General features: G+C 39.6%; 1 protein-coding gene across 1 annotated transcript in view; it reads right to left on the bottom strand.

The window, feature by feature from the left end:
• Rspo2 (R-spondin 2) overlaps positions 1 to 17,464 on the bottom strand; it is a 158,445-nt gene that overhangs the window by 51,829 nt on the left and 89,152 nt on the right. The window contains exon 4 of the mRNA XM_004661396.2: positions 225 to 368. Coding sequence (XP_004661453.1) covers positions 225 to 368 — 144 coding nt within the window. The remainder of the gene's footprint in view (positions 1 to 224; positions 369 to 17,464) is intronic.

The following is a 17,464-nucleotide window of genomic DNA, read 5'->3' on the forward strand; positions in this document are numbered from 1 at the left end:
GGTGATAAATTTTCTCAGAAATTAAGTTCAACAGAAGTATACCTAGCAAATTTTGTTGTAAGATATGGTATATGAAGTCTCATCATGATTCCTAAATAATTAAGAATGTCAGCAAAGAAATTTTTTTTTAGTTCTAAAAGAACCCATTTGCTTATGGGTTGAATATATCAAGGATGCATATTTTCAGAAGGATGAAAGTTGCAGTTACATGAAGAACTACTCACCTACACATTCCATGGTCTCATCTAATGGTGCAAAGCCATCTGGACATTCATCAAAGCAACGGCCTCTATGCAAATAAAAGCCCACTTTGCACTTGGTACAGAAGTCTTTGCTAAAGCAAGAATCACAGTTCTCTATTCTGCATCCTAAAAACAATTTTAAAGAAGAAAAAATTAGTCAAACAAAAACTTTCTGCAAAGAAAACTTCCATACCACAGTTACTGGTTAGCTAATGGAAATTCTACTGCTAGATTAATGTGTTCAATGCACTAATTCTTTAATGCCCTCTCTTCTAATCCATTCTTAGCTTATTAATGTGACACTGTTGGAAGAGCTATGTTGGAATGCCAGCCCAGGGCCCTAGGCAGCAGGTCACACCAGAATTCTTGCAACTCGAAATGGGATTGACAGAAAATATTAAAAAGAATCCAACTCCACTTCAAATGACATTGCTACCAAAACTGAAGTCTGTTTTATCCTTAAAAAAAAAATCTACAGTGATGGATGGAAACATGACTCGGTGGTTAAAGCCTCTAGCTTACAAAGCCTAATGGCTTGGGTTTAATTCCCCAGTAGCCACGTAATGCTAGCCAGATGCCCAAAGTGGCAGGAGGCCCTAGTGTACCCATTTTCTATTTTTTTCTTTCCTTCTCCCTCTCTCCTTGCAAATATATAAAATATTTTTTAAATAAAATACATATTTCAGCATTAGTCAATATCTTATTGAGGTAATAAGGGAGTTAAGATTTTAATTTTGAAAGTAGTTTTAAGGATTTTATTTTATGTGTGTGTACATACACACACACACACACACACAGACACACACGGAGGTAAGAGGACAACTTTCAGGTCAGTACTATCCACCTCATCTGAAGTGTGGTTTCTACTCTGAATACAAGCTCTGCTGTTCTTTTTATGCTCGCAGCAAGCTTCTGAGAATTTCTCCTGTCTTGTCCTTCTACATGTCCATCAACATCAGTGTGCTAGGATTAGAGAAGCCCATTAAGGTTTCCAGCTTTTTATGTAGGGCCTGGGACTTGAACTTAAGTACTCTAGCTGGAGTGGTGAGTGCTCTATCCACTGAGTCATATCCCCAGGCCCCAAAATTTTGAAAAACAAAATGGTTAAATGGTTAGTCATTATCTAGAGCACTGGTCAATACCGGCATCTATTGTCGTCAGAAGCAGACTTGACATGGGTAGTGGAAGGAAATACTAACAATGCACCAAAGGCCTTTGCATAAATTTCCATTGGATTTGCAATAATCCTCCAAGGTGGGCCAAACCCCCAGTTTCTCAATGAGAAGTGTGGGACTAAAAGACAGTGATCACACAGTAAGCAGTGGCTGGGTTACATCCTATAGACCTCTTCCTCCTAAATCCAGGCTCTCTTCTTTATAATGCAGTAATAGATGTCTGCGCTGAACAGTTTTGGAAGCAGAATATTTTCAAGGCAGATCTGGTCTGAATACCAACTCTGCCTCACCAGCTGCAGCTTTGGACAATAACTTGCCTCACTGAGCCTTGATTCCCTCCCATATAAGGCAGCCATCACTGACTCTTCAAAATTAGTGTAAGGATTTATTGTAGATATATTTACTGACGCATGACAGCTGGACTGCAGATAAAAGCAATTAGAAACATGTATTTTCCCACCAAAACACATGCATTTCAAAAAGGTATTTAAAGAGTAGTAATTAATAGCCTTGAATTCTAGCTCTGATTCCCTGGAAGACCAGTAACCTCTGAGCCAGAGATCCCTGGCATGTGCACATGAAAATACAAATGCTTCAAAGAGAGGAAAGAAGAGGAGGTGGAGGACTGGTTAATTGAAAGGTCAGATTTTCAACAGATTATGGCACATTATTACTTGTAACATTTAATGGTGGCAATTAACAGCACATAAAATGATATGGAAACTTCATGGCATCACATCTATTTCTTTAACAAGTCTCCTGTACTATATTTGGTGCAGTAGGAATCATGAAAACCTTTAAAATATATAGTCCCTGGCTAGGTCAATGGCTCAGTGGGCAAAGATCTTGCAAGTGTGAAGACCAGAATTCAGATCCCCCATATCCACATAAAATGCCACATGAGCATGGTGGCCTGGTTGTCATCCTTGCCTCAATAAATCAAGAGGGATTAAGGTACAATCTGACTTAAACCGCTAGTCACCACACACCAAACAGATATATGCACATGAACATACACACACACAAGTGAACCCACGCATGTGTGAACATGCATAGACATATCTACACCTCAGTACACATGTCATATGTTTGTGTAGTCTATAAGCAAAGGAATAATGAAGCAGAAAATATAACTCAAATATGAAATTCCTTTGTGGTTAAAATGTTGAATATTGAGAAAATAATTTCAGAGATACTTAAAAGGCTAAAATTTTCATTAGATTACATTATAATGACAAAAAAATGGTAGCTTTCTGTCTTTCCATTTTGAGTCTATAGGAGTTGTTACATATTAAATGACCTTCATGGAACACCTAACTCAACATCAAAAATGCTACCAAATTTACAAACAGAACTCCAAATATCCGTGGGCTGAAGTTCACCCAGAAAATTATGGTGTTGCTCCTTTACCAGGGGAGGAAAATAGCGGGCACAGAAGGATACTTTGTCACCCCATAAAAGGTTCATTTGTAGTCTTAAATGTTATAACCTATATTTTAATAAACAGTGGTCTATAGATGGTCAGAAGCCTCTCAATCATGGTCAAAATACATGACCATTTTGTCCACAAATTGTTGGTTTTCAAGTGATTTTTTTAAAAAGAAGCAAGCAGCCCTCCCTGTTATAGAATTATTCCCAAGAAATGATAAGCATTCTAAAGGATAAAACAGAAGGAATGGGTAAAAGGAACAAATAACCTATATGTTTTTAAAAAGAAAGGACTATATACTGCATCAATAATCCATTATCTGCAAGGTCTGATTTTCTTTTTAGAGTGGCATGCACCAGTGAGCATTTGGCCAAAGTTATAGCAAATACGCATTTGGAACTAATTTTCCAAGGTTTTTTTTTTTTTTTCTGATCTTTATTGTCACTTAAAGCTCCCTTTCCTCATTTCATTCCTTGCTCCTGATACCAGTTCACAGAATATGGAATTTCTGAAATGCCTGTCATTCTCTGTATAAAGTCCCTTAGGACATTTTCAGGCATAATCCTGCCAGAAGAAAGCTCAATTATTTGTCCTCAAGTTTAAGTAGGATAAAACTATGATGCATTCAAATGGCAGAATACTATAACCATTAAAAAGCACACAGGGAATTGGATAAAAAATAACCTAGTGAAAGCTCTAAGACCTATTCAGTTAAAAAAAAGAAGGCAGGTTGCAAGAGATATATAACATGATACCACAAAACAGTGTGTATGTGTGAGACAGAGAGGGAAAGAAAGTCTTAATTTGAGAATTTAATTTGGGGGAAGAGATGGTAGAATTTGAAATGGTAACAATGATAGGTATATCTGAATCATATGTAACTTTCATCATTGTGATTTATGTAATAAATTAACATGGAAAAGGGGGGCTAGAGAGATGGCTCAGCACTTAGGGAGCTTGCCTGCAAAGCCTAATGACCCAGGATCCATTCCCTAGTGCCCACGTAAAGCCAGATGCACAGTGCTGCATGCCTCTGGAGTTCCTTTGCAGTGGTTGGAGGCCCTGACATAGCCATTCATAATCATTCTCTTTCTCTCCTCTCTATTTCTCTCTGCTTGCATAATAAATAAAAATAGAAAAGACAAACATATTTTAATAACCTACCTATGTTTGTTGAAAGGACAAATAAAGAAAGGCATCCTGGGCTGGAGAGATGGCTTAGTGGTTAAGCGCTTGCCTGTGAAGCCTAAGGACCCCGGTTCGAGACTCGATTCCCCAAGGACCCACGTTAGCCAGATGCACAAGGGGGCGCACACATCTGGAATTCATCTGCAGTGGCTGGAAGCCCTGGTGTGCCCATTCTCTCTCTCTCTCTCTCTCTCTCTCTCTCTCTCTGCTTCTTTCTCTGTCACTCTCAAATAAATAAATAAAAATAAACCAGAAAGACCTGAATCCTTTCCTCTGACACATTGTAAACCCAACAGACTGGCTATTTTTTTTTTTTAAGGCATCCATGTCATCCCAAGCCCTTCCAAACTTGGGCAAATGAAATTAGACCCTGAACAATGCTGAACTTGCTGCAACCTTCAAAATGCACATTTATTTTACAATTTTTTGCTAGGGCCCTCTGTTTTCTAACATGCAGTGATATCTTTCTTTCAATTATTAGGAAAAAAACACCTAAAATGCTATCTTTGCAATAAAGCGATTTTTAAAGCTTTGACTGGCACCAAGTAGATACACCTGACAGTTGGCTACTTTTCCTGGTTTCTGTGCATTGACACTCAGCCCATACATGTGAACCCAAGGCTTTCTAAATTAACATTGCAGAAGCCACTTTCCCCATGGCTTCATCCTTGATTGTTACAGCACCAAACCTTTTCTTACAAATCCTCCATGGTACTGGGCAGCCATTTCTCTAAGAGGCAACTCTTTTGTTCGAGGGTGGGGGGGTCTCTCTGTGGCCCTCACAGTCCTGGAGGGTCTTCCCCTGCCTGTAGCCACTGCTCTAGTGCCATGTAAGCTTTTTGCTTTCATTTGACATTTCTTTTAGTATTTTTTTTAAATTTAAATATTTATCATTCAGAAGCAGAGAGGATAAGAGATGGAATGGGTATGCTAAGGCCGCTTGACACTGCAAACTAATTCTAGATGCATGCACCACTTTGTGCATTTGGCTTTATATAGGTACTGGAAAATAGAACCTGGGTCTTCAGGCTTTGTGGGCAAACATGCTTAACTGATCAGCCATCTCCCCAGTCCCCTTTCAGTTTCATTAACTCTTTTTCCACATGCAAAGGTAAGCCAGTGTCATTGTAAATAAAACCTTAAAACATTTTTTTAAAAAGATTTAAAGAACATATGGCTGGGTATTGTGGTGCATGCCTTCAATCTGAGCACTTAGAAAGCAGAGATAGGAGGATTGCTGTGAGTTGGAGGCCAGCCTGGGACTACAGACTGTGTTCCAGGTCAGCCAGCATTAGAGTGATACCCTACCTTGAAGAGGAGGAGGGGAAGAGGGAAGGAGGAGAACAACATGTGGAAACCTTCCATCTTATTTGAGTGGTACGCCCCCCACCCTCAAATAGCCACTCTGTTAACAGTTTCGTACCTGTGTGAAGGGAAATCCATTTGTAACTTTTATCAATTGAATGAGTTAAGCACCATTTAACTGCCAAGGGGATCATACCACAGATTGTTTAACCTTAGAAAAGTTTATACTGTATAATAAGTATATCAAAATTTACTAAACATAGGCCTTTGCTATAAAAATATGCATCTTAAGCCCTTGTTCAGAAATTTAAGATCCTACTTTAGCCAACTTACATGCCTCTTAATTACAGTGCCTCCTCAAAAATGTAATCCACCAAGCAAGGACTGCCAATATCGGTTTAAGTAAAATACTGTCCAAGTGAAACTGTGGCCAAACGCAGCCCAACAGAGCTGTCATTTGGCAAGAAGCATTTACCCAGGCCAAGAAACAGAAAAGAAGGGTGGGTACCCCCACTCCTGCCCTCACAACAGTACCCCAGACAGACTCTAAAGTAACATTTTTCAAATTATACTGTAGTCCAGTTCAACAGTTCATTCCAAACATTCCCCAAGAACCTAGTATGTGCTGGGTACAGTGCCAGACCCTGAGAACATGTGCTGTTAACATCCACCCCTTATCCCAGAAGCAATGAAGCCAAAGGAACGGGGCCACGTGGCATGGACAGGGTATTGAGAGGTAACATGAACCAGAGAAAAGACACGTGCTGGGTACATTGGAAGCTGAGCCTAGGGGATCAATTTCTGTTCTGCCATCAAGATTTTATTTCAAACTATGAGCCCCCTATCATTTTAATGCTTGCCAAATGAATGAACACAAATGCCATTAAAAACTTAATTTCTTTAACATTTGAATGCTTAGTATGAGATTGCCTGCATGTGCACTGAAAATATCTTGAATATTGTTTTAGAAGTTGCATTCGGTGCAGAGCACTGTAAATCAGATCAGAAGAACTGATAAACACCTGGAAATAATTTTAATAGTAAATGCAACTCTCAAAGTAAGGCAGGTAAATCCCTATGGATTTGGACTCTCAGCCAAGCATATGTATTAAAGACTTATTTTTATTTATTTATTAGAGATACAAACACACACACAGAAAGAGAGAGAGAGAGAGAGAGAGAGAGAGAGAATGAGCATGGCAGGGCCTCAAGCCACCACAAACAAACTCCAGACACATGAGCCACCATGTGCATCTGGCTTATGTGGGACCTGGTGAATCGAACGGGGGTCCTTGGGCTTCACAGGCAAACACCTTAAGTGCTAAGCCATCTCTCCAACCCTAAGCTAAGCATATTTTGAAGAAGTAGCAAAAGTAGCATCCTAGTTGGATGTGGTGGTGCACGCCTTTAATCCTAGTACTTGAAAGGTAGAGGTAGGAGGATCACTGAGTTCAAAGCCAATCTGAGTCTACACAGTGAATTGTGGGTCAGGGTAGGCTTCAGCGAGACCCTACCTCAAAAAAGAAAAAGCAAAAAGTAGCATCTTGATGAAAGTGGGCAGAGGTGGTGCTGGGGCACATTGATTCAACCCGTGGCAGTCTCAGTGAAGAGAGTGGTTCAGGTGGTCGAGGTGTTTACCTGGGTTCAGAGATTAAGAATGGAATGATAAGTTTAGGGATTTATGTAACAGAGTTAATTAAAAGTTCAAGACTAGGTGCTTGGTCTGACTTAGTGAATAGTCTCCATAGATTCCTGGGCATGACAGCAGCAAGGCCAGAATGGTACCTGGTTTATTCTCTCACTTAAACAAGTAGAAGTCTCTGGGGCCAGGACTGATAAATGGGAAACCTAAGTTCCAGTTCTTTAAGATCTTCTGTCTGCTAAGGGGAAGATGACTCCAGCAGGCTGTTGAGTAATAATGTGACCGATACCAGAATTCTCAACAGAGTGGAGGAAGGAGTACAAAGTTTCTTAAATGAACTTGCTTTTTATTAAATATTTTATTTTTTATTTATTTGACAGAGAAAGAAAAAGAGAGAGAGAATATTAGTGGGTGTGCCAGGGCCTCCAGCCACTGCAAACAGTACTGCAGATGCATACACCCCCTCATGCATCTGGCTAACGTGAGTCCTGGGGAATTGAACCTGGGTCCTTTGGCTTTGCAGGCAAATACCTTAACCACTAAACCATCCCTCCAGCCCAAGATGAACTTTCTTAAAAGGAAGACAAGCTCCGAAGCCATGTAAACTGTACCTCCACATACTGAGTAGAGCAGATGAGAGCCGAGAGCAGGAAAAGGTCACACAATGGGTGCCCTCTTCCTTCGCCCCCACACCTTCAGTGCTTACAGGACACCTAATGCACACCATTTTGCTTATCTTCCCAGCTCCATCCAGATGACAGAAAGCACCTCCTGAGTGGCCCAACATGACCAATCTTGATAACCAGAAAACCTAGGCCTTGTATTAAATGCAAGGAAACCTCCACCTTTGTTAAATCCAACTGTGAAACTGTAGGAGCATGCCTGTTAATCACCCACTGGAGATAGGAAAGAAATCAGAGCAGTGGTGAGGACCTCAGACACACACTGAAGAGTGTATTTCCTTGTGTTCCTTGACACCATCAAGGATGAACAGAACACCATCAAAATGTCATGGGTTTTGCTCCTCAGCTTCCTCACATGCTCTAAGACAAAGTCTCAATATGTTGCTCAGGTCTGTCCTCACCTCAAGATCCTCCTGAATTCCAGGATGTCAGACTTGTGCCACTGTTCATGCATGCTCAAACTGTTCCTTCTTTCAAACCAGCACGCCCACTCATTGTCAGAGGTTTGTAATGCCCAGGTGGCTGTAGCAAAGATCAAAGAACATCCAAGCCCTTGGAAGCCTTATGGGTTTCACGGACTCCATATGGGTTAACACTTAAGCAAATGAAATGGACAACTTACTTCAAAACCGGCAAAAAACAACAACGAACATATTTAGCACCTTTACATACAAGAAACGCAAGGCTGTGCACTTGATCTGAGATGTCTTAAAAATTACACAATGTTAGGCTTTTCTACCAACTTCACATAATGCCATGTGGCCATCCTCAATACTGCCAACTACTTGTAAGTATCCCTCAGTAAGAGTTTTAAGTTCATGTTACCAAAATCAGAATTTGTAGTGAGTATGACTGCAGCAATCCCACTACAGTATGCATTGATGGAAACTACAACCTAAAAGCTAAAATTACGAGCCGGGCGTGGTGGCACATGCCTTTAATCCCAGCACTCGGGAGGCAGAGGTAGGAGGATTGCCATGAGTTCGAGGCCACTTGAGACTACATGGTGAATTCCAGGTCAGCCTGGACTAGTGTGAGACCCTACCTCAAAAAAAAAAAAAAAAAAAAAAAAGCTAAAATTACGTTTTCTTTTTGCAATGGAGTCTGGCTACACATAGCTCATTAGAGGCTTCATTATATTTCAATCTAAAAATAAAAGATAAATACAGACATTTCAGAACTCAAGTTTTCGTACTTAACTACTAAACTACTTGAGGAATGACACAAAAGACCAGCATTGCTGAGTCAACAGAATCCCAAGCCTAAAATGTGCATGAAACATCATGGGAAAGGCTCATGTCAAGACAGCCTTTGTGAGTGAGGACGATCATACCAATGAAACTCAGTGAAGGTGAATGTAGACTAGGACACAAGGGTTAGAGCCAGGGAAGTGTGGCAGAACTATGTCAGGACTACAGGGGTCAGAAGATCAAGGATGGAGCCTTTTCTCTTTTATGTGTCTGTGGGAAATTCGATAAAGCTCTCTTTGCCTTTAAAGACCTCATCCCTAAACAGTAAACAAAAAGTACCATCAGTCTCAGAGCTGTCAGGATCATTCAACAGTGTATTTAAAATCTGCTGTATAATTAAGGAATCAAGAACAGGAGCTATCAGAGCAGGAGAGATGGCTTAGTATTTAAGGTGCTTTCCTGCAAAGCCAAAAGACCCAGGTTCAATTCCCCAGGATGCACATAAGATGATGCACAAGGTGGCACAAGCATCTGGAGTTCATTTTCAGAAGCTAGAGGTCCTGGTGTGCCCATTCTCACTCACTTACTCTCTGTGACTTGTTATCTCTCTCTTAACTAAATATAAATTTTAAAATATATATTTTAATAAAGAATAGGAACATACATGAGTATAAAAGTTTACCTACTAGATGGGGCTGGGGAAATGGATTAGCAGTTAAGGCATTTGCCCATGAAGCCAAACAACCCAGGTTTGATTCCCCAGGACCCATGTAAGCCAGCTGCACAAGGGGCACATGCATTTGGAGTTTGCAGTGGCTAGAGGCCCTGGCGTGCCCATTCTCTGCCTGCCTCTCTCTATCTCTCTCTTTCTGCTTGCAAATAAATAAAATTTTAAAAAGCAAAACAAAACAAAACAAGTTCACCTACTAGAAACTCAAAGTAGTGGTACATGCCTATAATGCCAACACTCAGGAGACTGAGGCAGGAGGACTCCTACAAATTTGTGGCCAACCTGGGCTACATAATATGCTCAAGGTTTACATACCAAAACCTTGCCTCAAATTGTTTTTTCGTTGCTGTTTTTTGGATTTTATTTATTTGTTTATTTATTACTTAAGAGAGAAAGGGAGAGAGAGAATGAACACGGCCATGCCTGGGCTGCCTGCTACTGCAAACAAACTCCAGATGTATGTACCACTTCATGTGCCTGGATTTACACGGGTGACAGGGAATTGAACCCAGACCATCAGGCATTGCAAACAAGTACCTTTAACCTCTGAGCCATATCTCCAACCCCTTAAACGTTTTATGTACTAAAACATGACCACCCAAAAAAGTTTATGAAAGGAAGTCCAAATATACTAACTGTTCAAAAATATATGTAAGCATATGATTTATTGTTATCAAAATGTAGATAATTTACATATACTACTCGAGTAAAGAGTATCATCTAAAGACCACTAGTCCAGTTTAAGACTTACGACTAAACAGACTGATCACAAAGTTGTAGAATAATGTGAGGTACTTTCAACATGAGGTACCAGTTAAGAAACAGATCTTAAAGTAATTTGGAGGGGCAGAAATTTCTCTATGTCCTACTTCCTGTGCCAGAGAGTAAGGGGCAGCATCACCTGACCTTTATCAGGCAGGAACTTCCTGTCTTGGGAATATCAATCAAGTTGCAAGTAAACAGGGTGAATGAACTCCACTAAAAAAAGACAAAAAATGTTTCAGATGGTTATAAAATTCTATTTGATATTATAGAACACAGATATGTATGGTATCAGCAGATAATTTGTTCTGCTGACTTATTTTAACTTAAATGCAAGTTCCTATTTTAAAATCTTCAAATTCAAACTTGTGAATGATACTGTTGTGTATGCACTGTAACATTTGAACACTTAAATATTCTGTCTTCCACACCCAAACATGAAAAGTAAACAATCACTAGTCTGGTATAAAACTTTGCAGTCAAACAATGAGGCACTATCAAGATGCTGGCTTTGTTCCTCATATGTACAAGAGATACCTATTTGAAGTGATATTCCAAACAAGTGAAATTAAGATGAACACATTTGATGGGACTACAGCACTAAGTATCTTAATAAGATTTTTTTTTTTTTCTGTTTAAGAAGGATGGGCCAGGCGTGGTGGCGCATGCCTTTAATCCCAGCACTCGGGAGGCAGAGTTAGGAGGATCGCTGTGAGTTCAAGGCCACCCTGAGACTACAGAGTTAATTCCAGGTCAGCCTGGACCAGAGTGAGATCCTACCTCGAAAAAACAAAAAAAAAAAAACAAAAAAAAAAAGAAGGATGGTAGGAAGAGAACCTAAAAATAAAATTTGTTATAAAATAAAGAATATAATATAATAATTACAAACTAAATTATTATCTCATATAAGATTCTAAATTCATGGCAGATGCAGGTATCTCATCTTGGTTTCTCCTTATGGTTTCCTCATATTGGTACCTTGTCACCCTATCATGCTATGGTAGAACCAAGATAGCATAATAAACTTTAGACTGGAGTCGCCTTTGGATTTTGCTAAATGTTAGAAAAGGCAATCATCTCGGTCCAGCTAAATGGAAAAGCACATGTATACTAATGTATGTCCTGCCCTCCCCTCAACCCCAGCCTCAGAAAACAAGAAGAATCTCTTAATCCCTTTACACTCCAAACAGACAAGAGCAGGGGTTCACAAACTGTCCTTGTAAAGAGCTAGAGAGTAAATATCCTACACTTTTCAAACCATACGGTCTCTGTCAAAACTACTCAAATCTTATGGCACAAAAGTGAACAAGCATGGCTCTTTTCCTATTTTCCTATAAAACTTTATGAACACTAGAATGTCACATTAATTTCACCATTGTCTTTTTTACTTTATTTAATTTTAGTTTGCCCTCAATCACTTTAACAATCTGAAAGTTGTCCCTAACTCAAGGGCCTTACAGAAAAGATGGCAGGGCAGATTTTTCCTTGAGTCATAGTTTGCTGATCTTTCAGCTAGAGAAGGACTGAGATCCATGGGAGCTCATTGCAGGAAAATGGAGAAGCAGAGCTTCCTTCTGCAAATGCCATGACAGCATCTGAGTTTGGAGAGGCAGAATGAGGCCTGACAGTCATTATCTGCCAGTGTGCACATAGAGGGAACCACCGAAGAGTGATGCAGGAATTCACACATCTATGCATGGAACTCCTTTTACTCTGAAATTTTTTGACTATACATTAGTAAATCTGGAAAGATGATTTCTAATTAGTGATTAGTTGTTGTTTTTTTTCTATAGAGTCTCATGTAATAGTTTTACAATGGGATCTGTCCCTCACAATGACAGTTACTTCCTTGTTACCATAGATCAGAACATTAAGTGCCAGTGTGCTAATCAATATTTATTGTGGTCATTACTAAAAAGAACCTTGATCTAGGCAGGCTCTACTTCATGTCCAAAACCAATCCAGAAACCCAAGGTCTTCTCACTAGACATACATATCTGCCTCTTTAGCCTCATTTTCATCTACACCTTCTACCTAGCCAAGTTGAGCTACATGTTTGACATTTCCTTCAAATACCCCATGAGCTTTTAGCAAGCAGACACCCATCACAGCTCTTCTCTCAGTGTGGTGGCCAGTTGTGTTCAGCGTGATCTCCCCAAGAGCCAAGAAATGAAGGGTCACAGGAAGACAGCAAAGCACTGTAACCCATCTGTTCAGCACCTAGCATGGGTGACTGTCATGGCAGGCAATGGCAGATGGATCTGCCAAGGACTAACAGTCAATATTAAATTTCTTTTTTGTTTGCTTGCTTTTCAAAGCAGGATCTCGCTCCAGCCCAGGCTGGCCTAAAACTCACAGTGATCCTCCTACCTCTGCCTCCTGAGTGCCGGAATTAAAGACATGTGACACTATTCCTGCCTTAATTGTTGTTTATTCATTTACAAGCAGAGAGGAACTGAGAGGGGAGAAGGAGAGAGAGAGAATGGGTATGTAAGGACGTGTAGCCACTGGAAACCAACTCCCAGATACATGTGCAACTTTGGGCATCTGGCTTCATGTGGGTACTGGGAAATTGAGCCTGGGTCATTTGGCTTTGAAGGCAAGTATCCTAACCAATGGGAAATCTCTCCAGCCCTGTAATTTTTTGTTTTTTATTTGAAAGTAGAGAGAGACAAAGAGAGAATGGGCATACCTGGGCCAACTAGCCTCTGTAAATGAACTCAAGCTGCATGCACCATTTTGTGCATCTGGCTTTATGTGGGTACTGGGGGATTGAAGGCCAGTCCTTAGGTTTTGCAAGCAAGCACCTTAACCTCTGAGCAATCTCTCCAGCCCAAATTTCTATCATTCCAGCATTGTCATAGAAAAAAATTTCAGTTTGTATATTTCAATGCAAAGGCATTCTGCTGTTGTAAACAAAAATACTGTTTTAGATTATCAAGTATTTCCAATTTAGGCACCCATTGACATACTAAAGTTCTTATGTCTCATTTTTATTCATGTATGTTCTTTTCCTGTTAACGTGTATAAATGAGGGAAAGAGAGAAGATGCTGAAGCAAAGAGACATAACATACAAATAAAGTCATAAGGAGATCAAAAAAATTTTAAGGGCTGGGGAAATGCAGTTACAATGCTTGTCTGCAAAGCCAAAGGACCGAGGTTCATTTCCTCAGTACCTCCCCATATAAGCCAGATACACAAGGTAGTACATGTGTCTAGAGTGAGTGTGTAGTGACTGAAGGCCCTGGCATGCCAATTCTCTCTGGACTAAAGAGATGGCTTACTGGTTAAGGCACTTGTCTGTGAAGCCCAAGGACCCAGGTTCGATTTTCCAGTACCCATGTAAGCCAGATGCATAAGGTGGTACATGCATCTGGAGTTCATTTGTGATGGCTAGAGGCCTTGGCATGCCTGTATTCTTTCTCTCTCCCCTCCCTCCTCAGTCTGCCTTTTTCTATCTGAAACAAATAAATAAAACATTTAAAAAAAAAAAGTAAAGATTTTAGAGTTGCATGCTAGGGAGGAAGCATAGCTACAGATTTCATTGTATTATATCCAACCTGCTCTCCATAGCAGGTCAGAGGACTTAAGAGTTGCTTCCCATGGCACGCCCACAAAGCTGCATCTGCATTTGTCCCTCATAAATATTAGAAGACGATGTGTTTGTCTATTTCTTTAAATGCTACACATATTTAATAGGAATATTTTAATTAACTATATAATATATAGCTTTCTTCCACAACTGTATAAAATAATCCCCTTTTGAATAAAACTGAAAAGCATTTCAGAAAACAGAGTCTGGTAGCAAAGAGCATGGGAACACTAGTCAAACAACTTTCCTGAATTGAATCCACTGCACACTACTTGGAGAATTTGATTAAGCTATTTTTCCTCTAGACCAATAGATATGCCTTATTCTAGTAGTCAGCAGTGTGCTGTGTAACAGTTCAAAAGGATTGAGCCCAACCAATCAGTAGATATTTGTGAGCAAAATCTATGCATGGAGCCATTGTTCTGCCTATGAAGACTATGAAAACAAAGATCCCTTCTCTCTTGGATTCTATAATCTATCAAGAGGGTTAAGGAATAGATTAAATAAAATAAATGATTAAGATATGGGAAGAAAGGAAAATTGTGTAAAAGCAGGAACAAAATAGAGAGAAGGGACCAAAAGAGAGGAAATATTGGGATAGGGAATATTAAAATTTCAGACAAGGGGCTGGAGAGATAAGTCAAAGAACAAAGGCACCTGTTTGCAAAGCTTGATGGTCCTGGTTCAGTTCCTTAGTACCCGTTGAAAGCTAGATGCACAAATTGGTACATGTGTTTGGAATTCATTTTCAGTAGCAGGATACCCTGACACATCCATTTATCTTCTTCTTCCTCTCCCTCTCTCTCTCTGTGAGTGTGTGTCCCTATCTGTCTCTGTGTGTGTGTCTCTCTCTCTTATAAATAAATAATGAAAAATTGTAATTGTAGATGAATGAGCCAGACAAGGATTGAGACAGTGTTCCTACTTTCTTCCTACCCTCCTCACTGATCTTGCTGTCTTCATTGTTGCACATTTTTTATCTTTTTTCCTCTTCCCGTGCTCAATCCTAATATTACTGAAAACTCCCACAAACTTCACAAGTATGATTTCCTTCATTATTGCCCTCTAACTTTTGTGAAGTATGTGTCGCTCAGCTGAATTAACTTAATTCAGGAAACAGAAATAGCATAACTTGCTTTGCACATGATCTTGAAAAGCACAAAGTGATAAAGAGTGGGTGTGGTATCCAATACAGAGGCTGGCACAGAAGAGAAGCTAGAGAATTAGCAGCATTTACATGCCATACGGTGAACTGGATTACCAGCGTTTCTCGCCAACATAGTGCTTCTCGACCTAACCTGGAATTTTAAGCAAGATAACTCTGTCACAAGGGTCTGCCCTGTGCACTGTAGGACACTTAGCAGTACCTCAGGCCACCGCACCTTAGGAACCATGAACAACCCTCCAGCTTTAATAACCAAGTGTCACCAAACACTACCGAGTTCCCTCAGGATCAAATCGCTGCAAAATATAAGCAAAGTAACTCAAAGGAATAAAGTGTAATATGCGACTATCTCCAGGCACCTACTATGGAAGTCAGTACACAGCAGGAATTCAGTAAACCATGGTAGTATGAACTACAAACCTATGCTCTAAAACCAATGGCCAATTTTACCCAATTTCAAAATTGTGTCAGTGCACACAGGATTTTTCTGGCTTCTTTCACATAATGCTCTGAGGTTTATCTATGCTGTTACATGTTGCTACAGTCTATTTGTTCCCACTTCTGCATGATTCTGTTGATTACGATGCTGTCATTTGGATTTGGTTATTTCTAAGTTGCATCTAGTATAAATAGTGTTTCATGACTGTTTCCTGTGTATGCTGGTTGCAAATAGTATAGAATCTAGGGAACAGAAAGGTTGTGACTGGGGGTACTGACCTTCTTTCTTGACCTCAGTGGTTACACATGTGTATCTTCTATGACAGATCATTAAGTTCTTTGTTTATGATTTGCCAACTTTGATTACTGCCTGATACCTAATTCTTTTGAAAAAAATGAGATAGTTTTGCAAGTAGGAAAAAATATAACCTACACATTCTGGTCAATGTCCTGCAATGCCAATATTCATGCAAAAAAAAAAAAATAGTATGCAGTTTCACTTGCATTGAAAACCAGCATATTCAAACAAAAAAATGCAACTTTATACATTTTTCATTAATCCCTAGTCAGATGAAAGAGAATCTTCAATTCATCAAGATATGAACTGACAGATTTTTCTAGAATATCAGAAAAGTGCATAAAAAGTACAGATGAGATAAATATTTGTATGTGATTTTTAAATTTTTATTTATGTATTTATTAGAGACAGGGAGAGGGCTGGGTGGGAGGGAGAGAGAGAGAGAGAGAGAGAGAGAATGGGCATGCCAGGGCCTCTAGGTACTGAAAATGAACTCCAGACTCATGCGCCACCATATGCATCTGGCTTACATGGGACCTGGAGAATCAAACCTAGATCCTTAAGCAAGTGCCTTAACCACTAAGCCATTTCTTCAGCCCAAAATATTTTATTTATTTACTTAGAGAGGGGGTGGGGAAGAGGCAGACAGAAAGAGAGAATGGACATGCCAGGGCCTGTAGCCACTGCAAACAAACTCTAGACACATGTACCCTCTCTGTATCTGGCTCACATGGATCTTGGGGAATCAAACTGGGATCCTTAGACTTTGCAGGCAAGTGCCTTAACTGCTAAGCCATTTCCTCAGCCCACCTGATTTTTTAAATTATTATTTTAATTTCTTATTTATTTATTAGAGACAGATAGAATGGTCGTGTCATGGCCTCCTGCCACTACAAATTAACTCCAGATGCAAGCACCACTTTGTGCATCTGGCTTTATGTGGGCACTGGGAACTGAAATCCATACAGTCAGGCTTTGCAAGTAAGCACCTTTAACCAGTGACCAATCTCTCAAGCCCATTTATGAATATTTTCCAAAGTATAACTTTAAAGCTAAAAGAAAGTTTTTAGTAGGTAGTTAGCTAAATATATTAAGTATATCCAACTCGAGAAAATACAGGAGACATGTTGAAGGCATGAAAATTTTTACAATTTATTAAGTTAAAATATGCAGCAAAATATGTTTATAGGAAGGGAAGACAAAAATGCAAAGAAGGGCTGGAGAGATTGCTCAAATACTAAGGCCTACAAAGCCTAACAACCTGAGTTCAATTCCCCAGTACCCATGTAAAGCCAAATGCACAACGTGGTACATGTGTCTGGAGTTCATTTACAGTGGCTAGAGGTCCTGACATGCCCATTCTCTCTCTATCCACCTCTTTCTCTCACACAAATAATGAAATATTTTTAAAGAATGCTAAGAAATGAAAACATAAAGACAGAAGCCACAATGTTTACTTTTGTTACTTCAGAGAAGAGTTTTATTTTTGTTTTTGCACTTGCTTTTTATTACAGTTCGCACAATTTCTAAATTTTCTATAAAGAATACAATTTAAAAATTACAGCTTTAATGTAAATAAGTTTGTTTATGGAAAAAAAGAGAAAATACAAGGGAAAAAGTCACT

Source organism: Jaculus jaculus, chromosome 2 (assembly GCF_020740685.1).
Source record: "Jaculus jaculus isolate mJacJac1 chromosome 2, mJacJac1.mat.Y.cur, whole genome shotgun sequence".
Classification (NCBI taxonomy): Eukaryota; Metazoa; Chordata; class Mammalia; order Rodentia; family Dipodidae; genus Jaculus; species Jaculus jaculus.